We start from the raw sequence: 24,703 nt of genomic DNA on the forward strand, positions 1-24,703 counted from the left end.
AGAAACTTTTCTAGCAGCAGCTAACAGTGTCCAACGGCCCACCCTGTGTAGCAATTTACACAACCCCCCCGCCACCCGAAGTCTACTGCCTCCTTCCCTTCGCCAGTGCTGGCCGCTCCCCAGGCTGTGACAGGCACAACGGCACCTTGGCTCTGACCCTTGAGGGCGCCACCACCGAGATGAACGGAAGAGAACCAGTCCCTCCTGGCTTGCGCCCCCCCCCCCCCCACCGCAGCTAAAATGAACAGATCCTAAGTCACAAAGTAACTGCGTGTCATAGGCACAGAAGGAGAGTCACGACAAAGCTCTCCCCCCTGCCCCCGCCGCCATTCTGACCTCCCACCGCGGCCTCGCGAAAGTACTTAGAATTTAAGAAGAAATCACAAAACTAAATGTTAAACACACTTCTAATATGAGTATGTATGACACATGGCAAGATGTGGCTCTGACCTCACTGCTCTCCCTGGGCACCTGTCCCTCCCCGCCAGGCCCTCCAGGGGACCCAGGCGTGGCTTCTCCCTGCCCCCTGGACGGAACCACTCTAGCAGCTACACCTCTGACCCTCCCCGTCTCTCTCCTGCTCCACACTGTCCCCTCCAGCCAGGGGACAGGTGGCAGTAAGTGGGGGAAGGGCTGGGAGAGCGACAGCATCACTAAGACGGGCACAGAAACTTCTAGAATGTTCCTACAAAACAGAGACAGAGGTTCTCTTGAAGAGCGTAATGGGTCCGAGGCAGAAGCAACACCTTTACCTCGTGTGCCAGTTTGTGTTACCGTCAGAAAAGGAAAATTAGGTGCCTGCCTTGCTTTTCCAATGAAGGAGGCTGCGTGCTGCCCTTGCACAAGGTGACTCTGGAGGACAAACAAGAACTTGTCACCTCCAGGGAGACAGATGGGGGGGAGGGCGCAGGCAGGAGAAGGGGGAATGATCACGTCTTGCTTTCTCTGAAGTTCGTTCTTTCTAAGCTTTGACATGTAATCTTATTTCAAGTGTGCTTAACGGGTTATCCGGTGAGGGGAATTATGAGACATCTGTGTTTTCTTCGTACTTTTCTGTTTAACTTAAAACACAAATAAAGGAGGGGCACGCGGGTGGGTCAGTTACATGACTGGCTTTTGATTTGGGCTCAGATCATGATTTCACAGTTTGTGGGTTCCAGCCCCTACATCGGGCTCTGTGCTGACAGCCAGCGTCCGGCTGGGGCGCTCTCCCCTCCCTCTTTCTCTGCCCCTCCCCTGCTCATGCTCGCTCGCTCGCTCGCTTTCTCAAACCAAGTAAACAAAATAAATAATGAATAAATAAGAACCCAATAAAGGAAAAAAAAAAAACCTTTATAGAATACAAAATGCTTAAAAGAGCTAAAGGCAAAGCCAAGAGCCTGATGTGCCCGGGTCTGAACGGGGCCGAGGTGACGCTGTCCGCTGCAGACAGCGCCTTCACCGCGGCCCCAGAGGCTCTTGTGTTTTGGAATAGAAACGGGTTAAAAATTTGCCATGTCCTGGGATGACCTCCCCCCCGCCCCATTTTACTTACAGAAGGGAGATCTTTTGCTAATAGGTTTATTATTCCAGTAATTTCACCCGAAAGCCAGGGACCCAGGCTCACTGGTCACAGCCAACCCGTCCCAAGTGGAAGGTTCGGCTCAGCCGCAGGGAGGGGCCACGCACTTGGCCGCACGCGAGGAGCGCACGGCGGGTCTTCGGTTTCTCAGCCCCTGGCTGCTCGCTCGCCCCTCTTTTCAGGTGGCTCACTTGTGCCTCGAGTCCATCGCGGACGCCCTGCGCTGCCTGTGTCCCGGAGCCCTCAGCCCCCCCCCCCCCCCCCCGCCCGCCCGCCCGGCCCGGTGACGCCGCGCCCCCCCGCCCGGCGCCCGCGTACCTTTCCCGCACTCGGCGCACAGGTACTCGCGGATGTTGTCGTGCACGCGCATGTGCTCCTTCAGCATGTCCTTCCGCGCGAAGGACTTCCCGCACTGCTCGCAGGCGTGGCTCTTCACCCCTGCACGACAAGCGCACCAGCGCTTCAGCACCGGTGGACCCGCGCAGCCGCGTCCCCCGCCACGAAGGCGGCGACGGAGAAGCGCGGCGCGACACAGCTCACGGCCCCCACGGAACCTCCGCTCCGGCTCCTCGGCTGCGAGAGGGGCCCCAGGAGCCTCCGGGGCCACAGGGCAGGGGCCCGCGCTGGGGACGGAAGCGGTGGCGAGGACGCAGGGACAGGAGAGGCCAGAGAGACAGCGCGCGGAGGCGGGGGGGGGGGGGGGGGGGGGGGGGCGGCGAGACTGCCAGAGCAGGGAGTGTGGGGACAGGCCCTCCAAGCGGGGCGCCACGACACCCCGGGTCCGTCCCGGTCCCAGTCCCGCGGCAGCGCGCTACCTGTGTGGATGAGCTTGTGCCGCTCCAAGTTCCCGATGCTGTTGAAGATGCGCCCGCAGATCTCGCACGGGTGGATGTACCTGCGAGGAGACGCCAGCCTCAGGGCGGGGGCAACAGCAGAGTGCTTGCCCCAAGCCCCTTCCTCACGCAGGGGTCGCAGAAAAGAGGCTACGTGGAGGCCGCCGGACACGAACACTGCAGCCTCCAATACGGGCTGAACCGTGCGCCCCTCAAAGTCCACAGGCTGGAGTCCTGACTCCGGGCCTTCAAAAGGTGACAGCATTTGGAAACAGGGTCTTCACAGAGGAGTGAAACAACAGGTCACCAGGGTGGCCCCACTCCAGTATGACTGATGTCCTCGCCGGAAGGAGGAACTGGGACACGGACGTGCATGGGGGAGGACCGCGTGAGCACACGGCCAGGGCCGCGGATAGGAGCCGAGCCGGAAGCCCCGGCCTCCAGGGGAAGCAGCCCTGCCGACCCCTGAACTCCGATCTCCCGGCTCCAGGCCTGACATCGCACGTTCCCACCGCGCAGGCTGCCCAGCCGCCCCGTTACCGCAGCCCAAGCTGGCTACGGCGGCCTCCACACAGGGCGGCCGCTGGCTCGCCCCCGCACACGGCACTGACCACGGCTAGGGCATCCAGGGAACCTAATCACGGTGGGGAAACGGGGCTGCCGGCGGTTCGGTAGGCAGGCCGAGAACGACACCATCAGTCTGCGGTGCGGGGCCAGGAGGGCGAGGGAGGCGGGACCCCCCCACGTGCGGGATAAAGGAGGTGAGCGTGCTTCCCTCAAGACCCGGCCACAGGGCTCCCAGGGGGACAGACCCGCCCGCCGAGCACCTGCCTGCCCGCAGGGAACGCGCCCCCTCTGGCATCGTGCCAGGCCCTGGAAGCCCAGCCCCAGGAGGCCTCACTTCTGCACGTTGGGGTCCGGCAGGTTCTCCCGGTGGATGACCATGTGGGCGTGGTAGGTGGCCTTCAGGGCGAAGCGGCGGTTGCAGATGCTGCAGCCGTAGCCCTTCTCCTTGTGCACCTCCATGATGTGCTTCAGGTACTCCTTCCCGCGGCCGAAGGTGAGCTGCCGACAGGTGCACCGTTCACGCCCGCGCACGGCCTCCCGCCCTCCAGCTGATGATGGCACCGCTGGGCGCCGAGGCCCCGGTGACGGCCCGCCGCCCAGGCTGGAGAGAGGGGGCTCCCAAGGGCGGGGCCGGCGCCAGGAAACTGCAGAGCGGGGGGAGCGGGGGAGGCGGGCGCCAGCTGCTCCCCGCTGCAGACCGGCCTGCCCCTGCACCCTCTCCTGCTCCCCACCCACCCCACCTCCCGGACGGCCGCATGGCCGGGTGCCTGACGCAGGCACAGCCGCACGGGAACCCATACTAGGTAGGGAGCGAACTGCGTCTCCGCGGAGCAGCGAAGCCTAACGCGGGGACCACTGCGCACGCCGCGAGCGGATCACCAGCCGCTGCACGGCCTCCAGAGATGGGTTCCCCACCCCAACCCGGGTCCCCGCGCGGCCGCACGCACACCAGCCGCGAGACGGCTCTGAAACGGCGGTCCGTGTGGAGAGGGAGAGCCACACCCACCGTCCGCGAGCGGCCCCACCATCTCTCTGCCGGGATTGCCTCCTTCCCGCCAGCCTGGGCACGAAGGCCCGTGGCGAGTACCTGGCACCGCTTGCAGCTGTACTTGTGAGGCTCGGAGTCCGCGCTGGCGTCCGAATTGTCATCGTTCTCCTCCGAGGAGATGCCGATCTTGCCGATAAACTCCTCCCTCTGGTGGTCGTCCATCAGCGCAATGTCCTGGAAAACGCAGTCGCGAGGTCCGGCTTCCCGCACGGGCACAGAAGCGCTGACGGGTCCCTCGCCCCCCAGCAGTGCCGGGCCAGCCCACGTGGAGAAGGCAGTGGGTCCCCCCCGGGGCTGCCTGCCGCGTCCCCTGTGGCTCCCTCGGGCCCGCGCACACCCCCGCTCAGTGCGCAGCAAGCTGGCGGCCAGGCGTGGGGTGCCTGCGTGGGGGTCGGCTCCCCGTCTTAGCTGCTCGCCCCCACGGCCGCGGCAGACCTGGGCTCCATGCTCCCGGGCGCGGCCCATTTCCTGCCAGAGGCCGCCAGGGGTGCGCAGCACTGGCCAGCTTTCGTTTTTCAGCAAAACTTAGGATTCTGGGAAGGGTGGACAGGCTTCCTTTGGAAAGTTCGCTGTCGCGTCTAGGAGGTTTTCACGGGGGCCTAGGCTCTATTTCTTACTCAAGTTCAATTCCCGCTTTTCCATTAACACACACACAGCAACACCGTCTGAAGGAGCTGTGGGAGGAGAAGCACCTGACCAGATCCACGCAGCCACAGGCGCGCACCCGGGCCGGGCCCGTCACCTGCGCTGGGCCTGACTGACTCCTCAGGAAGCCATGTTTTCGTGGCAGGAGAGAAGTGGACGCTGAGGAGGCGGCAGACTAGCATCCCAGGTCCCAGTGAAGCCTAAGTGCCCCTCACCCCTCCGACTAAAGCTCCCGGACACTCTCGGGTCCGTCCTCCCACCCCAGCTCAGTCCACGTGGCCCAGCACATGCCCTGGGGATCCCCTCACACTCATGCCCGCCCCCCGCCTTTGACTCACACCTTCTCAGGGAAACCCCAACCCGTGCCCGAGGCCGGGACTGCCAGGAAACAGGTCCTGTGCTGCAGGCAGGTGGACAGACGGCTCCGAGAGCCCGGCGAGGGCTCACCGTCCTCACCGGACCTGAGCACCACCTACCATTTCCTCATTTGCCTCTTGGGTCGGCACTTCTGCCCTTAAAGACGACCCCGTCCTCGCTGCCCCCCCCACCCCCTCCCTGGGAAACACCTAGAACGGAGGGACTGCCTGTGAGCCCTGCCCCGTCCTCGCTGCCCCCCCACCCCCTCCCTGGGAAACACCTAGAACGGAGGGACTGCTTGTGAGCCCTGCGGACGGGGCTCCGGATGGATGCGGCAGAGGGTCACAGACGCCCAGCTGAAGAGAGGCAGTGGGGCCAAGCTGACCACGAGGGCCCGCCACGCGTCCACGTGAGCCACCCGAGAGAGGGCGGTGCTGGCACCTTGAAGTGGACGTGGATGTGGTCCCTGAGCACGTCCACGCGGAAGAACTTGCGGCCGCAGATCTCGCAGGTGTACTTCTTGTCGCCGTGGGTCAGCAGGTGCTTGTTCATGTTGCTTCTGCAGGAGAACACCTGCGGGCGGAGGAGCGGGGCCTGACCAGCCGCACCAGGCACGAGGACGCGCTACGTGTCCCCGGTACCCTTCCCACGAGCGGACAGGAGCGAACGGTCGTCTAAGTACGAGCCCACATTACCCCGGAGACCTAACCGTCCTCTGGTCTCCACTACCAGTGTGATTCTGCTCAACTTTACTCGCTCACTAAACTACATCACTAGGATGGGGCCTGGGAAGAAGCCAGTAAACACAGAAAGAGCCGCAATTTTCTGAAACTTGGCATCAGAGAAGAATTCCGTCCTCTGTGCACCGGGTGTCAGCACAAGTCACGTCCACTGCCCACGTCCACGGCTGTTTCCAGCTGTGATGGGGGTGGAGACACAGGCACTGCCCTCTCCTCGGCCGCTGGGGCCGGGCTGGGATGCGGGGGCCCCGCGGCCTCCGTCACGTAGCTCAGGGGACAAACCAGCAGCAGAAGCCACCTGCGGGGCCCCGCTGGCCTGAGAGTCTCCGTCTGGACGGCCAGTCCTGGGGGCCACGTAAACCCAGAGCGCAGGTGTCCTGAGCCCGTCTGACCCCACCCACTCCAGGAGGAGAACACGAGAGGTGAGTGAAGGGAAGCGATTCACAAGGAACAGGAGGCTACTATTTTCATGGTGACCCGGGGCCAGCCGCCCCGTGACCACACCCGGGGTGCTGGGTGGGAAGCTGACTCAACAGGAGGGGAAGATAGGCTCCTGGGGAGGGGCAGGGGCAGCGGGTCAAGGCAGACGGGGTGAAAACAAGAAGTCGTCGGAAGCAGCAAAGAAGCCAGTGTTAGAAATATCTGAGCCTCACCTTGCCACACACGGGGCATCCCGAGGGCTCCTTCTTGTAGCGGACCAGGTTCTCGCCGCCGGCGTCCAGGTCCTCCCTCTTCACCCGCCGCACTCCTGCAATGCCCGCCCACCCAAGCAGGAGAGTGAGTACACACGGCGCGTGCGTGCCGGGCACCTGCCACTAGGCCAGTGTGGCCGCCTGGGCGGTGGGGGCAGGGTCAGCGGCACCAGCGAGCGCGTGAGTGGCGCCCAGCACAGGACGCGGCCGCGCTAACCACGGCTCCTCCCGGCTCCAGGGAAGGAACGGCTGCGTGTGCCCATGGGAACCAGGGACGCGGTTCGTGCATCTGAAGCGTTGGGAAACACAAGGGCCGCGTGGGTTTGGAGTTCTAAAGTGTGGAAGGGCGAGCCGGTGCTGACATCAAAGAAAGGGCTTTCCCTCCATTCAAAGGCTCAAGGCAGAGGTCGCATCCTTAGGCGTGACATTGTTTCTTAAAAAGACACCAATATTCATCCTTGCAAGTTAAATCGGTTGATCAGGGAGAGAACGCCTAATGACGGTAAGCCCCTTGGGGTTTTAAGACGTAACTGTTCACAACTGGGATCACCACAGCTTTTTAGAAGTTTGCACGAAACAGGTAATCTTTGAGTGAAAGACAGAAGTTCGCTCTCATCGTTTCTTTCTACACAGCTGACCCCTTCTGGAACCTTCCCGCATCCCATGGTGTGAGTGCAGAGGTGGACTTAAGAACACCCAGCAAGCTGGACATGAATACGTCATTCTCCAGAAGGCTCCCAGTGGCATAAAACGCATCAGATCTGAAGCAGTGGTGTGGACGATGAGCCAACGGAAAAGGAAAAACCGTGAATGCGTTAGTTCGTTCCTGCGGAAAATGATCTGACTGGTGCGTCAGTTGTAAAATGCGGTAGAATCAAGCCCGGGCACCTGTCTGTCAGGGAACACTGAGGGCGGCGTTGCCGGTGACGGGCTTTACCGGGAGGGTCTGCCTCAGCCACCCACCAGCCTACAGGGTCGGGCAGGAAGCCTATCCCTGCTGCACAGGTGAGGAAACTGAGGCCCAGTGGCTTGCCCAGGGCTATCCACTCACTAAGTGGGCACCGGGTTTGGCTGGAGAGGCCCAAGGGCACCACCCACGGGTCCCAGAGGGAAAGAGATCTCCTGAAGCCACAGGAACAACAGCCAGGTCAAAAAGTGGAGTGCGAAAATTATACAGAATGTGCCTCGTCTTATTTCGAAGAGGCATAACGACAGGAGTACGCACATCTTTGTGCGGAACAGTTCCATGAGACTCCGCTTTCTTTTTTGGCAAGCCTGTACCTCATCCGCAATTCTTTTCAGACTTTTCTATAAAGGTGCTCTGGTCAGTGTCACTTACTGAGGGCTGGTCAGCAAGAGACAAGGGGCTTCTAGAGGAAAAGCCAGGATTATCACAACTAGAAAGCCAATTTAAAGAGGGTCTGTCTGGGGTGCCTGGGTGGCTCAGTCGGTTGAGCGTCGGACTTCGGCTCAGGTCATGATCTTACAGTTTGTGAGTTCGAGTCCCGAGTCGGGCTCTGTGTTGACAGCTCAGAGCCTGGAGCCTGCCTTGGATTCTGTGTCTCCCCCTCTCTCTGACCCTCCCCTGTTCATGCTCTCTCTCTGTCTCAAAAACAAATAAACATTAAAAAAAAAAAATTAAAGAGGGTCTGCCTGAGCCGGCTCTGACACCAAGTCTGGGCGTCACCCGCAGCCCAGGTGCGTCCCCGCGACTGCTGTCTGCGCCTTCCCACTCAGGGATCCTGTCTGCGCAGCTCCGAGCCTGCCCTGTGGGGCCACCCCACTCCTCACTTCCATCGTCTCTCACTCCCCGTCCCACCCTGGAACCAACCCCCCCTGCCATCCGTCTTCCTCTTGTACCTGGCTTCCCGTGAACCCACCACATAGGAGCAGTCCCCCGGCTCCCCTGCTACAAACGGCCTGGGCCATCTGGGGCCCGCAGGGAGGATGAGGAATGAGGGAGAAACTACTATGGCCCCAGCCAGCAGCATCTGCCCAGAACATTTTGCTCCGTGCACAAGACTGGAAGCACACCCCATACACAATTTCATACGCTGTTTTTTCCTCACTGTCATAGTGAAAGCAGTAAATGCTTTATTAGGTGCAGAGTATTCAATCCTATAAAGAATCAGTTTTTTGGGGCACCTGGGTGGCTCAGTCTGTTAAGCATCCGACTTTGGCTCAGGTCATGATCTCATGGTTCGTGAGTTCGAGCCCTGTGTCGGGCTCTGTGCTGACAGCTCGGGAGCCTGGAGCCTGCTTCCGATTCTGTGTCTCTCTCTCTCTCTCTGTGCCCCTCCCCTGCTCATGCTCTGTCTCTCTCTCTCAAAAATAAGTAATTAAAAACAAAAAAACCCAGTTCTTTTTTTTTTTTTTTAGACTCTTTCCCCACCGCAGAACATTTAGGATGTTTCCAAGAGTTCCCACGGAGACACAGCACTGTTAAGGCCCCGAGGTACCTCTCTGTGCCCGGGGATGAGGACTCGACGGTGGGCGGAGCCAAACCACGCAGGGGAGGCGCCCTCCCCACCCCATCCCAGGAGTTCACACCCAGGGCAGGCAGGCTCACCTTCCAGGTGCCTCCGCTGGTGGTCGAGCATGACGTCCTTGCGGTAGAACATTTTGTTGCAGACCTCACAAGCAAACTTCTTGTCCCCGTGCTTCTTCTTGTGCTTGGAGAGGTTACTGTTGGTGGAGAAGAATCTGAAACACATCTCACATTGGAACGTCTTGTCATCTGTCCAGAGAGCAAGCAGACACACGGCAACTTTTAGGTAAATGACACCGACTGCAGGATCGGCATCCCGGCCGTGAGAATGGCAAGGAGGCCCCGGTGACAGGCAGAGGCGCACGAGGGCCACACGGCCACGAAAAGCCATCGTCTGCGCTGCGGGAGCCCAGGGCTGAACCAGCTGCTCCTCGCCGGGGAAGACAGACACCAGCTCCTCTCTGTCACCGCCACCACACCCACAGGCCCCCTCCCCTCCCCAACCACCTGCCTCCGGTCATCTGGGTGTGATTCTGCAGTAGAGAGGGCTGAACCACCACTGGCTTGGCCCTCACCCTCCACCCACCCCGACTGCAGCCCCAACCCCCAACCTGCATCCTTCCCGCCCCAAGGCTGAGCCCCCACCTGCTCCTCTGCAGCCCACCCGTCACCTGCCCTTCTCTGCCACCTTCCCACCCCCCCCCACACACACAAATGCCCGATTGCCGCCACCGCTCGCAGGCCTGTCTTGTTCTAGATGCCTCTTTAGCAGGCACCCCCCCCCCACACTCCCCACCCCACCCCCACACCACTTCTGGGCTGGGACTAAGCAGCACAGCTGAGCCTCCCTCCCAGGCAGGTGGCCCGAGTCCTGGGAGCCGCAGAAGGTGCAGCACTGTCCCCGGGGGTCAGCTTTCTCTGTCACAAGTGCCACCCGGTGCCTGCACTCCTAACTGTTCTCGACGGCTCAGCTGACCGGGACCAGGCTGCCACAGTGCAGGTGGCTTTTCCTGCCGGGGCACACACAGGTCACCAGTGCAAGAGTCCAGATGGGCGCCTGGTCCCAACGGCCACTTTCTGCCACCAAGTCTGCATTTATGTTTCAACAAAATGCAGCAACTAAGAGCAAATGCCTGCCACTTGGGACCTGATGCACCGGGACATGGGATGGTGGGTTTCTGGGACAGCTGCGCTGCACGGGGTGGGGCGCTTGGATGTGAACCCACACTGTTCTCTAAGTCTACACGTCCATAAGCTTCTCCCCCTTCGTAGAACTCCTTGGTTTAACGGTCTATGGAAGACACAGTTTCCTAACTTGAATGATGGAGAAAAGTAGACGGTATGCAAATGACCTATGACACAAATGAGCTAGTCTCCAAGTTGTTGTTTTCTTTTTTACAATGTTTTTAATGTTTATTTTTGAGACAGACAGAGCAAGCGAGCAAGCAGGGGAGGGGCAGAGAGAGAGGGAGACACAGAATCCGAAGCAGGCTCCAGGCCCCCGACGCAGGGCTCGAACCCACGAACCGCGAGATCATGACCTGAGCCGAAGTGGGACGCTTAACCGACTGAGCCACCCAGGTGCCCTGTTATTCTTTGGTTTCCATCGGAAACTTCTAACTTTGGAGATGAGAGAGAAGATGCACCTTAATTCACTGCTGCGGTTAGTTCTATATAATGAAAAGAAAAAAACGCCTGGTTTAACAGGCCCTTTATTTGACATGTACCGATAGCTGTTCTGACTCCTTTTATTACTTTGTTTCATTTGTCAGATAAAAAGAGGCCAACTTGTCCCCGTCTTGAGACTACCCCACCAGACACCGGAGGGCATGGGGACATGGCTCCGCACTCCTGCAGAGCCACAGGTGGCCACATGGGGCGCCATCCTGACTCTGGCCACCAACGCAGCTTAGGCTCCTGACAGGCACTGCATCCGTCGAAAAAGCTGGGGGGGGGGGGGACCCAGATTTGAGGGCACTCCTGGGGTGCACAGCTCAGAATGCACGTGCGCCTGGAAGCTTCCGGGGCCACCAGTTCATGCTGTGGACGGTGCGGAGCAGGTGGAGCTCAGGAAAAACGAGACTCGCGTGCCCTCGGAAAAGCCCCGTCACAGGAGCAGGTGGCCACACGGGGCGCCGTGGACAAACAAGCCAGGGCTCCAGGCTCCAGCATAGGACGGGACCCAGCAGATGCCTGGGAGCAGGAGCTGCCCCGCAGGACAGGTGGTGGAGGTTTACCTAAAGCTGCTTAAAGGGTCTGAGACGGGACGTGAGAACCAGCACACAGGTACAAGGGGTGCACGGAGGGGCCAACAGGAAAAGGGTTCGGAACCAAAGGCCAAGGTAGCAGGTGTCTGAGCCGCCTGCTGCTGGGCACCCCTTCTCGGCTGTGCTGGGACGCCCCGTCAGCCCCCTTCTCGGCTGTGCTGGGACTCGCCCGTCACCCCCCCTTCTCGGCTGTGCTGGGACTCGCCCGTCACCCCCCCTTCTCGGCTGTGCTGGGACGCCCCGCTGTCTGTCACCCCCACTGTCACCCACCCCGTGCTCTGTCTACTCCCTTCTGGTGGGAGCCTGAGCTCAGCCAGGGCTTGAGACGCGCGCCCAGGCCCGCAGAGGCCCCCCCCCCCCGGCTCAAGGCCCGGGCAAGCGTGCGACACACACGAGCGAGTGAGTGAGTCCTGCGCTTTCAGGACCCGCGGACAGAACGGGCTCGGAGCAGAACCGGTCAACGCACGGCGGCACCACGGTCCCGGAAGCCGGCAGGCTCGGCGGGTAACGGAGGGTGGCCAGCGGAGGGAGGGCCTTCCAGCCAGTGAGGCGGAGCCCCCCCCCTGACGCTGTCGCCCCCCCCCCCCCCCCGCACGCCTCCAGGAATGTCTCACGCGGTCCAGGAGCACCCCGCGCCTCTCGGCCCACCGCCCACCTTTCTCAGGACAGCCTGGGGGTGGGGGTGGGGGAGGGGGCAGGCACAGCCTCGCCCGGAGGCCAAGAGGCCGTTTTCCACCCGCGGCTCCTTCAGAATCAGTAAGGACCGCTAAGGACCGCTTCGAGGGGACGCGAACGGAGGGAGGGGCCGCGAACGGAGGGAGGGGCCGCAAGTGCACCGGCTGGTTCCCAAGCGCCCGGCTTCCGTCCAGCCGGTGAGAAGCGCCGCGAGGGGGCGCCCGCTCACCTGTCCTGCAGTTGTGGAACTCGAGGGCGCTCTCGATGCGGAACGTCTTCTCGCAGGTGCCGCAGCGGTACCTGTACTCACTGTCCACCTGGCGACAGGGGAGCACTGTTGAGGGGCAGGGGCAGGGGGCAGCTCCACCTAAGGACGCGCCCCCGACCTGCCTCTCGCCACGTCCCGGTGGGTAAGGTCTCCGTCCCCGCCCTGGTCTACTTTGCCGTCCTGTCTCTGTCGTAAGCCTGCTCTACGTCACCGCCCTGGTGTACGTCACCCTCCTGGTCCCCGTTCCTGTCCTGGTCTGTGTCATTGCCCACTACTCTCCTACAAGATTTAGGAACACGAGCAAGCTCTTAGTCTCACCGTCCAATTGCCCTGGAAGAATCCCCGTTCGGGTACCGCAGGGCGAACGCCAGCCCAGGGGCCCCCTCCCCGCTCCTCCCGCTGCCCCTCCTCCCCCTCCCCGGGGACCCCGTCTCCCTTCCCAGCAGCCCGTCCTGCCGATCGCCCGCTGCACCTCCGCAACCAGCACGAGAGCCCGGGCCCCACGCACCTCGTTCCTGCTGTGCTTGTAGGAGACGTGCTGCTTCAGACTCTCTTTGCGGCTGAACAACTTGGCACATTCCTCACATTTAAACAGCTTGTCACCTAGGAGCCAACCGACGAAACGCTACTTCACGACTCCGGGCATTACCGCCCGCCCGCCCCTCCCCCCCCCCAACCAGGTCCGCGGCCACCTCTCCCCCGGCCTGGGCAGCCCGGTCCCCGCCCCGAGGCGGGCGTCCCGCGGGGACTCACCGTGCGAGCGCACGTGCCTGCTCAGGTTGCTGCTGTTCTGGAAGATCTTGCTGCAGACGCTGCACTGGTACACCCGCCTGTGCTCCCCCAGCTGCCTGACGAGCTTCCTGCGGATGCCGTGCCGGCTCGACAGAATGAGACTCCTCTTGAGGGTGATGGCGGTGCTCGGATGATGCGGGAACCTGCCAGGTCAGACAGACACCTGGTGAGACAGGGGGCACACTGCGTCGTTGGGGAGGAAGCGCGAGGTCACCGCCATCTCGGGAAGGGCTCTTCCAAACCTTCCTAGCTCGCCGCGAGGAAGGAGGGAAGGCACTCGGGCACCACCCCGGCGTCAGGGGAATCTGCACGGGAGACACAGCTTGATCGTCCATGAGCATGGCCACGCTCCTGACTGCATTTTCACTCTGGCCACCGGGAAGCTCTCAGATGATGCCCCGGGAAGATCCCCGTTTCTCTCGCCTGGCTTGGCCTCTGCTCTGTTTTGTACTTTCCCTGACCCTGTTTTTTAAAAATTTCTTCTCCCTTTTAAACGTCTTTCTGACGGCAAGCCACAGAAGTCCTCTGGGCAGTCAGACAGGGTAGGTTAACGAACAGGTGACCCCGTTTCCGACAGCACGCCGGCCCCGGTCTACACGGGCTCCGGGATCAAACGGGGCCAGGCACATCGTGAGAACGTTAAGAGGCACTCCAAAAAAGCCCGAAAAGAAATCAGCATCAGCTTATTCCACGTCAGAGGAAAGATTTATCCAGGAATGACAACTAGAATACAAAATATTTTCCTTGTTCATGAAAAAAAAGGAAAGGGGAGGGGAGGGGAGGGGAGGAAAAACAAGGTGTTACATGTACAGAAACTTCTGTGACAGCAGCACTGTTCCCAACAGCCGACCGGTGGGAGGAGCCCAGGTGCCCACTGATGGAGGAATCTATCTATGGGATGCGATGCCAGCCTCGAGATGGAAGGACAATCTGACACCTGCTGGATGAGCCTCGGGCACGGCATGCGGAGCGCCACGGGCCCGTCACAAAAGGGCCGGCATCGCATGCCAGCGCCCAGGCCGGGACCTCACACAAGGTACGTCCGTCTTCATGGAGACAGGGATGGGACGGGGTGCCGGGGTGGGGGGAGAGGGACATGGGGACTTAGCGTTCCATGAGGACAGAGTTTCAGTCCGGGAGGATGGAAAGTTCCAGAGACGGACGCGGCTGGAGGCTGCACCGAGCGCGGGTGCACTTAATGGCACCGAACTGTGCACCCAGGAGAGGTTCAGATGGTCAACCGTCCGTGACGTACAGCTCACCACACACACACACACAACCGCTTTTAACTGTCTTCACAGCGGACGTGGCATCACGCTCCTGAGTTCTGGAAGGATCCTGCCGCTCCCCAAGGACACCCACTTCTTTCCCCCAGGAGGGGCGCCTCCCCGCCCGGGGGCACCTGCCATCCACACGGCCGCCCCGGGAACCTCAGCAGGACTCACTTTGGCACTGAAGCGGCGTCACCGGTGGTGGTGGCCAGCTTCCCCAGAACCAGCTCCATGATCCGCTCGTCCGGTGCCGCCGTCGCTGGCTCATCCGGAGGGACCTCGGTGACGATCTCCGCCACTTGCTCTGTGTGAAGGGGGCGCGACAGCCGTGTCATCGCCGGGGCAGGGGACGGGACCCGGCCAAACCAGGAAAACGCACCCGAGCGGACCGCAGCCAGGCCCACGTCGTAGACACGCGTTGCGAGACGCACGCGGGAGGAAGAAAGGAAAGAAGACTAGCAACGTGGCGGGATCCACGTAGCTACCGGTTTCGAAAGAGCAAGACGTTACTCTCAGCTCGAAACTGAAGTTATAATTTGTGATCTTTTCTAAAAGCAGAGCAGTTAGGCTGCGATCTCAGTCCCCAAACAAAACATCGTGATACGTCACGGGATCTTTCAACTTACTTAGTGCTAACGGAGATTCGGAAACATTGACTTTTAAAACCAGACCGGCCACCCTGAGTATGTTCAAAAGCGGATCATCGTGTTCTACGAGGGCCAAAGGCCAAATGATTATGGTAACAGGTGTCCTGGCCCGAACCTCCGGACAATGAACGACGGGAAGGTAACACAGTGGCTTCTGCCACTTTACCTGCTACACGTCTTCCTAATGCAACTAATAATGAGGGAAAGGACCACTTAGAGCTCTCAGCTCCCCTCTCGTCTTCCCTACCTGTTTAGGGAGAGACAGAGACAATGCGCAGGGGAAGTCGAAGCCGCCTGCCCATCTCTCGGTTCCGAAGAGAACACGGACCGAGAGCTGGCTACAGAAGACGGTGAGCCCGTACTGGGTGAAGGCTGCTCTCTGAATTCCTTTTCATTCTGGCTCTCAGGAAAGAAAACCAGGGCTCTACCAGACAGCAAAGGAAAGCTCTCAGCGGGGAGCTGAGGGGACCCAGCCCCAGCGTCACAGCTCGTCCTTACGTGTGAGACCCCCCCAGGGGTCTGCTGGCACCAGGCCATGCTGGCAGAGGTCATGAGAGGACCGAGGGGGCGCAGGCCCTGCGCACCCCAGAGAGTGGGTCAGAGTCCCTCCAAACTCAACCGGGGATACCACCACAGAGACCGGGAGCAGGCCTCAGGCCCAGGCGACACGGGAGTGGACGGCCGGGCTTTCACACAGTGAACCCACGCCAGAAACCCTAGTGGGTGGGTCTCACTCCACACGCCGCATGTAAGACGCTGGGCACAGAAAGAGGGATTCACGTGAAATCCCAGGACGGACAAGGCTAAGTCACGCAGACAAGGAAGAAAGTCTGGGAGATGGTAAGGTTCTCTGTCCTGACGGGGCACTCGTGACACAGGCGGGCCCCTTGTCAACATTCACAACCTGCACACTTTGCAGTGGTAACCGTGTTTATACGGGAATTGTGCTCTAACAGAACTGATTTAGAGGGAAAGGGAAAGGCCAGGTTCCCCTCTGTGTGACCTGTCTATCCTAAGTTTTCCCGCCTGCCGGCTCCCCCCTCCCGGGGCCACCCCCGCCTGCCGGCGCCCCCTCCCGGGGCCACCCTCGCCTGCCAGCGCCCCCTCCCGGGGCCACCCCCGCCTGCCGGCGCCCCCTCCCGGGGCCACCCCCGCCTGCCGGCGCCCCTTCCTAGGCCCAGCCCTCACCTGCTGGCTCCTTGCCTTCTATAATGTCTAGTGGTTGCTCAGGTTTTGATGCTTTGGGTTTTCTCCCTCTTCGAGGCTTTTTCTTCTGCTCTTTGGTGGCACTGACACTCTTGGGCACTGCAGGAGGCTCCCCCCGGGGCACGTCTGCTTCCTTCTCGGGAGCGGCTTCGTGCTGGCCGGCCGGGGGAAGGCTTTTGGCTTGTTCCAGGTGACCCAGCAGATGCTCTGCGGGAGAGGGGAGCACATGCACGCAGACGCTGAGGCAGCCGGCGGTGTGCCCACTTCCTCCACCCTGCCCCCCGTTCTGTCTGTCTGGTTTTAACTTCGTTTGCTGACCGTGTGTCCTCTTATAGGCAAATTAACTATTTCCACTGCTCTCGCAAAAAAAAGCATTTTCACTGCGCCAAACATGACTACTACTTAAAAAGCAAATTAGGTGGTAAAAAGAGGGCCAGTTCAGCACGCGCCCACGCACACGGCTTTATGAAACACACAGGCATGCGAGCACACGCCCGTGCAAGCAAGTGCTGTGCAAGGGTGCACCGACATGGTAACGTGGCTGCCTCTGGATGGTGACATTCCAGGCAGGGCTGTTCCCTTTCCTCCTTACGCTCACTTACGTTCTTTAACTTATATGGTGAATTCGTGATACAGTTACTCAAAAACGCGGCCTCTGAAGGGAACTAATTCCGCGCGTGACAAACTAAACGATCTTTAAAAACCCTTTTGCTCTCCTCTCAACTGAGCAAAGCCCCCCGAGACCTCCCAAGAAGAGAGAGCGACGAAACCACAGGGAACAGGCAGGCAGGGGTGGCTGCGGAGCTCAAGAACAGACAGGGCCTAACCACGGAGGTAAGCACGGCTCAGGCCGGCCGGACGGTGGGGCAGCAGCCGGGAGGGGGAGGGGCGGCCCACCAGGCACAAGGGGGCGGACGGCCCAGGGGCCAAGGGTGCCTGGGCCCACGGCTGGGCCAGGGGCGATTCCCCCCGCTGTGATCTCAACGGGCTCAGCACAGGCCTTCGGCGCAAAGCGGTCGTCACTTCCCTGTGCCGTATTTAGGGCCACTTGTGCCGGGGGAGTGCCCCCAAGGAGCTGGGTCGTGGGAGGGAAAGAAAATTAAAAAGCAAACACGGCAAGTAACGTGACGCGTGCTACAGGAAGGGCCTGGCACCTGGGCCACACGGCGGAACTAGGCAGCCATGAGCCCACCTGGCTGGGGACACTTGGAAAGCCTGGATGACACAGAGACCCCAAGTGACCCCAGGCGCGCAGCGGGGAGGTCGAGGCTACGTGTCACAGCAGGTGCGGAGGAGGCCCCGCGAGGAGGGCCTGGGGGGCTGACGCGTGTGGCTCTGGGCACGCGGCTGGGGTCCACGCGGCCGCTCACATCCGGCCGGCCGCGCGTCGCCACGTGTGCACAGGGACGGCGTGGACGTGCCAGCACAGTGGTCGCCCCACCCCGGGGCGCGCGCGCCGGGCTTACCGTTCAGGAGCTGCAGCTCCAGGAAGGTGGAAGAACACACCTTGCACGCCCACTGGCTGGGCTCCCGCTCCACCGTGGCGCCGCCTCCGGGGCTGCCTGCAGCTTCGAGAGAGCAGGGGCAAGGGTGACCCACAGCAGCTCGCGCCCCCAGGGCCCAGGGCCGCAGGGGACGGGCCTGTCCGCACACCCCCCTCCACCATGGCTCGGCGCGTTCGGCGTTCCAGCTGCCATTCCCGGAGCCCTGCGTGCGTGGACGCCTTCGGTCCCCACGGGGGTGCCCATTTCACGGGGGAGGAAACCGAGCACAGAGGGGGGGGCCGGAGCGGCCCGACGAGGGATCCGTCACGGGTCACAGACGCAGGACCTCCTCCGAGAAGCCAGACCGGTGGGACCACACGCATCCCTTACAAGACCGAGGGGGAAAAAAAGAAAAACGCACCCTGCAGATTAAACGGAACTCCTCAACCTCTTTCTGGCTCCCACGAGAGACGGCAGAGCCCAAAACAGGCCGTCACTGTGGCCCCGGCCCGCACCTCCCGCTGGAGGTCGGCCAACACAACTTTCTGTGATGACACCAGGGCTCTAAAATCACGGCGTGTCTGGGGTGCCGGCCACGTGTGGCTACTGCCCCCGTGGATTCGAGTGTTTAGTTTTGTTTACTTTGCACTAGAATTTCAACGGCTACTACCCAGGGCAGGTGGCCACCGAGCAGCCCCCGTGGTCCCTCTTCCTCACACGCCAAAGAAATCTGGGGACGGTTCACGGCACAGGGGAGGCCCTGCCTGTGAAGAGGGGAACTGGGGCCTCCTTTTAAAAACATTACTGACGCTCCCGTGGGACCTCAAAGAAGGGGATGCTCTAAGCGAGCCTCCGTTCGTGGTGCCATCGGGCAGCCGCCAGGGCTGGTCTGGGGCCACGAGCCCTCGCCACCAGCGCCACTCGGCCACTGCACCGCACGACCTATCGCGTCACCCCAAGGGCCACGCGTGCAGCAAACTCCTGGGTTCTTGGAAAAAATCACCCAGAGCTGCCATTGCACGTGCATTCGGCCCCAGGACAACGCACGCCTCTCTCCGTAGCAAAAACGTGCAACAAGCTTCCAAAGAAGAACGAAAGCGAAAGACCGCAGCAGGCCACTGCTACAACCGCTAGTGTGTATTCTGTGTGTCCTCCTAAAGTAACAAGGAGGGAAAATGTTACGCTGAAACGGCCCGAGCTCCCCAGGGCGGATGCTGGGGCAGCAGGGTGGGGATGGGCCAGCCAGCCCCCTCTGTTCTCCCTCCTGCCTGTGAGTCCCCCGAGTGAAGACGGGCAGGACGAGATCACGAACGAACGGGCGCCACAGCTGAATTCCCGCTCCTTGCTCACCCTCCCAAACACACGTGGCTCTACGGAGGCAAAGGACACGCGGGTATGTGGTGGCTTCAGGAAGGGACGCCGAGGGGTCAGCTGGAAGGGCACCCGGGGTCGAGGCCCTTTCTTCTGGTCCCAGTGAGCCGCCGTCCCCAGTGGGACGGTCCCCACCCCCGTGATGGGGATTCAAATGAACCTGACACGAGAACACGCCTGGCTGATAATCAACAGGACTAACTAGGAGAACGAGTCACGGCCGCCGTCCCCTCGTCTGGGGAAGAACTCGATTTCCAAAAACTCGCCCTAAAAGATCACAATTTTTAAGAACAAAACTCAGCCAACAATCAGAAGGCAGCTCTTGATTGCCCGTCACTTAAATATCCAACAAAAAAGAAGCATCGAGGCAACAGTGACACCTCACGGCCACAAATACCACGAATATGCCACAGACGAGCGATAGAGAAAACGCTTGAGAGGGGCTGGGCGGGGGGCGCCTGGGGCCTCGGTCCGTTAGGTGTCCCACTCTCGATCTCGGCTCAGGTCATGCTCTCTCGGTTCATGGGTTCAAGCCCTGCGTCCAGCTCTGTGCTGGGCATAGAGCTTGCGTGGGATTCTCTCCCTCTTTCTTTCTCTGTCTCTCTCTCGGTCCCTCCCCTGTACTCTCTCTCTCGGTCCCTCTCCTGCACTCTCTCTCTCTCAAAATAAATAAACATTTTTAAAAAAAGACAAGGGGCGTCTGGGTGGCTCAGTCAGTTAGGCGTCTGACTTTGGCTCAGGTCATGATCTTGTGGTTCGTGAGTTCGAGCCCGTGACAGGCTCACTGCTGTCAGCGCAGAGCCTGCTTCGGATCCTCTCTCTCCCTCTTTCTGCCCCTCTCCCGCTCTCTCCCTCTCTCTCAAAATAAATAAACATTAAAAAGAGAAGACAGGGGGCTCCTGGGTGGCTCAGTTTGTTGAGCGTCCAGCTTCAGCTCAGGTCCTGATCTCACTCGCGGTTCATGAGGTCAATGCCCGCGTTGGGGACTCACTGCCACAAGCCTGTGGGCGCGGAGCCCGCTTTGGAAACTCCGCCCCCCCCCTGCCCCTCCCCTACTTGTGTCCTCCCCAAAATGAACAAACATTTAAAAAAAGAAGAAGAAGGAGGCCTGGGGAGTTACAAGCCCACAGGGAAACAAAAGCAAGCAACAGAACGCCACGCACAGTAGGACCTCGCCTGTGTGAGAACGCAGGGCCTTTCTGAGGAGCAGAAGACACAGACAGGGGCAGGGGCAGGGTCATCCTGCTGGTGGCCAGGGCCCCAGCGCAGAGCCGCAGGGGTGATAAGGATGCTCTCTATCTCAACGGTGGCACGGCTCACACAACTGCACGCCTCTGTCGAAACTCTGAGCTGCGCACCGAAAACTGCTGTTTGAACGTAGGTAAACCATACGTGAGCCGTGCTGATTTTTCTCACGTACCATAAGATGCCAGCAAAAATGCCAGGGTCATTAAAATGGTGACTTGAGAGTTCCCCAAATGTGATTAAGTGTGTTTATACTCGACCTTGTTCATTACAAGAGCAGTTTTGAAAAATCTGCTGACAACATCCGGTGACAAGAGTCGACGTGAGCCCCTCGCACCCACCCATTTACACCCACATGCTTCCCGGGCCTCCGTCAACGGTCCCCAGGCCCAGTTGGTGCACAGAAAAGAAATCAACCGTACTGCGAGCTCAAGAAAAAATGAGAAAAGGGGCCGCCTGAGTGGCTCAGTCAGTGAAGCGTCCGACTTCGGCTCATGTCATGATCTCACGGTTCGTGAGTTCGAGCCCCGTGTCGGGCTCTGTGCTGACAGCTCAGAGCCTGGAGCCTGCTTCGGATTCTGTGTCTCCCTCTCTCTCTGCCCCTCCCCTGCTCATGCGCTGTCTCTCTCTGTCTCAAAAATAAATAAACATTGAAAAGAAAAGAAAGGAAAAAATGAGAAAAGAAAATGTACCACCAGGAAGAAAAAATAGTAAAAGTTGGTTTGTTTGTTTTTTAAAAAGAGTGTGTCTGCTCCTCCGACTTTGCTGTGTTTGGACCACGGCTGTGCCGTCTACAAAATTGGCTGATTTCTACAACAGATACATTTTGAAGCAAATCTGAAAGACATAGAATGGAACCGGTGAGTCTTAGCAGTTCTGATGCTCACGGAGAAAGATTCTGAATAACTTCTGGGCAGACAGCTCCTCGTGCCCTGGCCCCCAGCACGATTCTTCTAGAAGATACCATGGTCCCTCAGGCCCATTCACCTTGCGTGGCCCCACTGCCACTGGCCCCAAGGTACAGTGATGGCCACAAAAGGCCCCTTCCCTCCCCTGCACTGCAGTGGTCTCAAGGGTGTGCAGACCAGAAGCCTCTGTGGTGGGAGGAGAGGTTAAGCCCTCTCCCTACCTGTCGGACCTGGCCAATCAGAATCACGCAGAGGCCCAGCTTCCTGTACGTTCCAGGCCCCTCTCCACAGGTCTCGGCACCCACACTAGAGTCTAAGAATCGGGCAGTGGTGGGGTCCCAACATATGGCTTCAACCAGGTGAGGCGTCCAGAACTCGCACCTGAGACCACCCGGGGCCCCAGGCACTCAAGGCGGGCAGCACCGGAGCAGGGTTCTAGAGGCTCCGTTGTGCCAGGAGGGGTTCCTGGGGAAGAGGCTGGTGGGAGGCCTGAGTGGTGGCCCTGTCACCGACCGACCACAGGCACCACGCACAACAGCAGATGTCACGCGTCCTCTGGGGAGCCCCCAGCGCTGCCTGAGCGAAGTCGTCGTCCAACAGGTGTAAGAAATAAGGACCCCAACTAACCAACCCCTTAACAGCGTTCAAGAACTTTCAGGACGTTTCTAGGAAATACCCGCTTGTCATTCCTCCCAAAACGAAGACTGAAAAACCATCAAAGGCATTTCTGGAATTTCCAAGTGCCTGAGTTGGTCATCTGCTTGCCCGAATCAAATACTCCTTTAGGGGGACCGTGCCCGCCAGCTGATGCTGACATGATCACAGTCGTGTCCCGGGCTCTCAGAAGGAACGCACGGAGGACGACCACAGTCAACTCAGGATTCCCCAGGGAGGGCGGCTGGGACAAAAAGAGGAGGGAGCTGTCTGGTTGGGCTCATTTCATTCAACTGCACCTTCTCAATGTCAGCTCCAGATGAGAGACTTCTCCCGCGGGGAAAAGCAAACGGCACTGCAACTCCGGCAGGAGGGCAGCCACCTTGCTCGGACTTTGACCTGGAGACTCGTGAGGGGTGAGACATCAGGCAGGACAGGACTGACAAGGTCAGCCTCTGGTACAACAAACCCCGATGTGCGGGCTTGGCTGGCCCAGGGGCACAGGGCCGTGAGGAAACCTGAACACGAGAAAACCAGCCCGGGAAGACCCCGGCCACCTTGCACAGCACCGATGGGCCCGGCCACGCCGTGCCCGGAAGCGAAGCCCAGCCCGGCCGGGCACCTCAGTCCTCCCTGGGGCCAGGCCAGGCACCCGGTTCCAGCAAATCCTAGCGGACGGCTTAGGAGCAGCTGGGTGAAAAGCTGTGGGTGTCTCCAAGTTCCCCCTGCCCCCTTCACTATCGACATAACACCCCGTAAATATCTCTGTGAAGGCGACAAGCCTTTTACTGCCAACGGAGCCAGAGTGCAGGCCATCTGGCCGAGTGGCCCCCACAGACTTTCCCCGAGGACAACCTCAGTGGCTCTCCCTCCACCACCCCCAGCCCGTGGTGGGTGGAAGGGTGGCCCTCCGAAATTCACATGCTCCTGCAGGCTTTGGATAGGGTCTCTGCAGGCGCAATTAAGGGCAGATGAGGTCACCCTGGAGCAGGGCAGACCCTAAGTCCAGCGACCGGTGTCCCTATAAGAGAGAACACAGAGGCACGGGGGAGAGAGGTCCATGTGAGGACACAGGCAGGGACCAGGGTGATGCATCGACGAGCCGAGGAACGCCAAGGGCCGCCAGCAGCACCAGAAGCCGGGAGAAGCCTCTAGAAGGATCCAGTCTTGCCAACACCTGCTCCTGGACTTCAGGCTCCAGGGCTGAGAGGCGACCCATTTCTGCTGCTGACGGTCTGCGGTGCCTGGTGTGGGCAGTCGCCCGGACTCGTCTCCTCACAGGGACGGCCAGAAGGGCTCCACCGGGGGGAGGGGGGGAACCTCAACCACACGGCACAGACCAGAACCTCACTTATGTGAAGACTCTCACTCTACACAGCTGCTTCGTGTCACGACGGGCTCGTGACCAGGAAACCATTTTGTCAGAATCCTGTGCTGTGGGGGGTCAGAAGCAAAGAGGCTTGTTTCTCCCCCCCAGCAAGTAACCGTGGCAACAACAGGTGCGTCCGCCCTTGGAGGCTCAGGGGAGGCTATGACCCCCTGAGCTCACAGGCCAAACGTGCCGCACTGGCGGTGGCCTCGCGTGGTCTCAGGCTGCACCGCGAGGACTCGCTACTGGGCGGGACGGACGGACGTTCCACGGGCGCCCTTCACGAAGTGGCACCCCGTACCCTGGGTCAGCAGGGTACACACTTTGGGAATGCCGGATTTGGGCAAATCACACACACGACCTTCGCCAGGTCCTTCCTGGAACACGCGGGCGCGCACTCACACACGGGCACACACCCCAAGGAGGAGGCTGCCGCGAGGAGGCCGGCACCGGCCCCGGAGCCAGATCCGGGTCTGAATCCTGACTCCACCTCCCACAGTGCGGCTCAAGGCAGGTTCCCTAACCTCTCTGTGCTCCGTTCCGCTGCCCCAAACAGAGACAGTCGCCCCAGCTAGCAGGACGGCGGGGATGATCTCCGCCCCTCGTGCCCTAGCGCCCAGATCTCCCAGGGAGAACGTTCCACCCGCCGGTGTGTGGCTGGAGGGGCGGGCCCAGACATCTGACAAGCAGAACAGGGGCCCCAACCAGGTGGGGTCAAGAGCAGCCCCCTCTGTTCCCCACACCCTGCCCGCACGGCTCCCCCTCGACCACAAGGCGCCTGTGGGCAGCCAGGGGCCCGGGTCCCGACAGCGAGGCCTGGTGGGAGGCGGACGCGGGGCGGGGGGGGGGGGGGGGCATGTACCGTGGGCGCCGGAGCAGGCCTGCTTCAGCATGGGCTTGTCCATCTTCTTGGCGTAAAAGGCCGCGTACCACACGCGCAGCTCAGCGCCGGGGGGGATGTCCCTGGAGGTGGTGAAGTAGACGTCGTCGCCGTGCTGGTAGGCGGTCAGGTTCTGGTGCTCGGGCCCCGCCGCCGGCCGCACCAGCATCATCCAGTTACAGTCGTCCTCGCTGGACGTGTCGAAGCACACGGGGTGCCCGTCCTTCTGGAACACCTGAGGGTGGGCACGGCCGCCAAGGGGCCGGGAAAGGAACTGGTTATCCGCCCGTGTGCATGTCAGCGTGTGCGGGTGCATGTGTGTGCGTGTGTGTGTGTGTGTGTGTGTGCATGTGTGTGGGGTGGCGGGAGTGTGCTGGGCAGCCAATCCCGACAGTGCTGCACCGGAGGCCAGATCGGGCTCCGCACAGAACCTGCTTCTGGGAGTCACCGGGGACCTGAGAACCACGCACGGCCAGATGGGAACTGGGACACGCCGGGCCTACTCAAGGTCCAGGAGCAGCGGCTGGACACCCAAGTTCTAATCGGTTTCCAAGGGGCCATAACGACATAGGAGTCGTATTCCTGGTCCAGGTGGCATCGGGATGATGGAGCTCTCGTCCTCGGCCGAATATCATCAGGGCACCTGAGATCTACTCCTGGCCCAGACATCACGGGGACACCTGAGCACTCCACCTGCTCTGGGTGACACGTAGGCTCTACACCTGGTCCCGGGGT

General features: G+C 60.8%; 1 protein-coding gene across 5 annotated transcripts in view; it reads right to left on the reverse strand.

The window, feature by feature from the left end:
* The window catches only part of PRDM15 (PR/SET domain 15), a 67,915-nt gene that overhangs the window by 16,743 nt on the left and 26,469 nt on the right, over positions 1-24,703 (reverse strand). For 4 of the 5 annotated variants that reach the window (XM_086676021.1, XM_086676019.1, XM_086676017.1 and 1 more), the window contains 14 exons: positions 23,951-24,203; positions 17,524-17,625; positions 16,040-16,264; positions 14,379-14,508; positions 12,895-13,076; positions 12,650-12,744; positions 12,103-12,190; positions 9,013-9,180; positions 6,405-6,499; positions 5,453-5,584; positions 4,049-4,183; positions 3,296-3,459; positions 2,377-2,456; positions 1,880-1,999 (listed from right to left, as the gene is read on the reverse strand). In XM_086676021.1, coding sequence (XP_086532147.1) covers positions 1,880-1,999; positions 2,377-2,456; positions 3,296-3,459; positions 4,049-4,183; positions 5,453-5,584; positions 6,405-6,499; positions 9,013-9,180; positions 12,103-12,190; positions 12,650-12,744; positions 12,895-13,076; positions 14,379-14,508; positions 16,040-16,264; positions 17,524-17,625; positions 23,951-24,203 — 1,969 coding nt within the window. The remainder of the gene's footprint in view (positions 1-1,879; positions 2,000-2,376; positions 2,457-3,295; positions 3,460-4,048; positions 4,184-5,452; positions 5,585-6,404; positions 6,500-9,012; positions 9,181-12,102; positions 12,191-12,649; positions 12,745-12,894; positions 13,077-14,378; positions 14,509-16,039; positions 16,265-17,523; positions 17,626-23,950; positions 24,204-24,703) is intronic. The other variant, XM_086676020.1, reaches the window with a different exon arrangement.

Source organism: Puma concolor, chromosome C2 (assembly GCF_028749965.1).
Source record: "Puma concolor isolate L17-30 chromosome C2, mPumCon1.1.hap2, whole genome shotgun sequence".
NCBI classification, from domain to species: domain Eukaryota; kingdom Metazoa; phylum Chordata; class Mammalia; order Carnivora; family Felidae; genus Puma; species Puma concolor.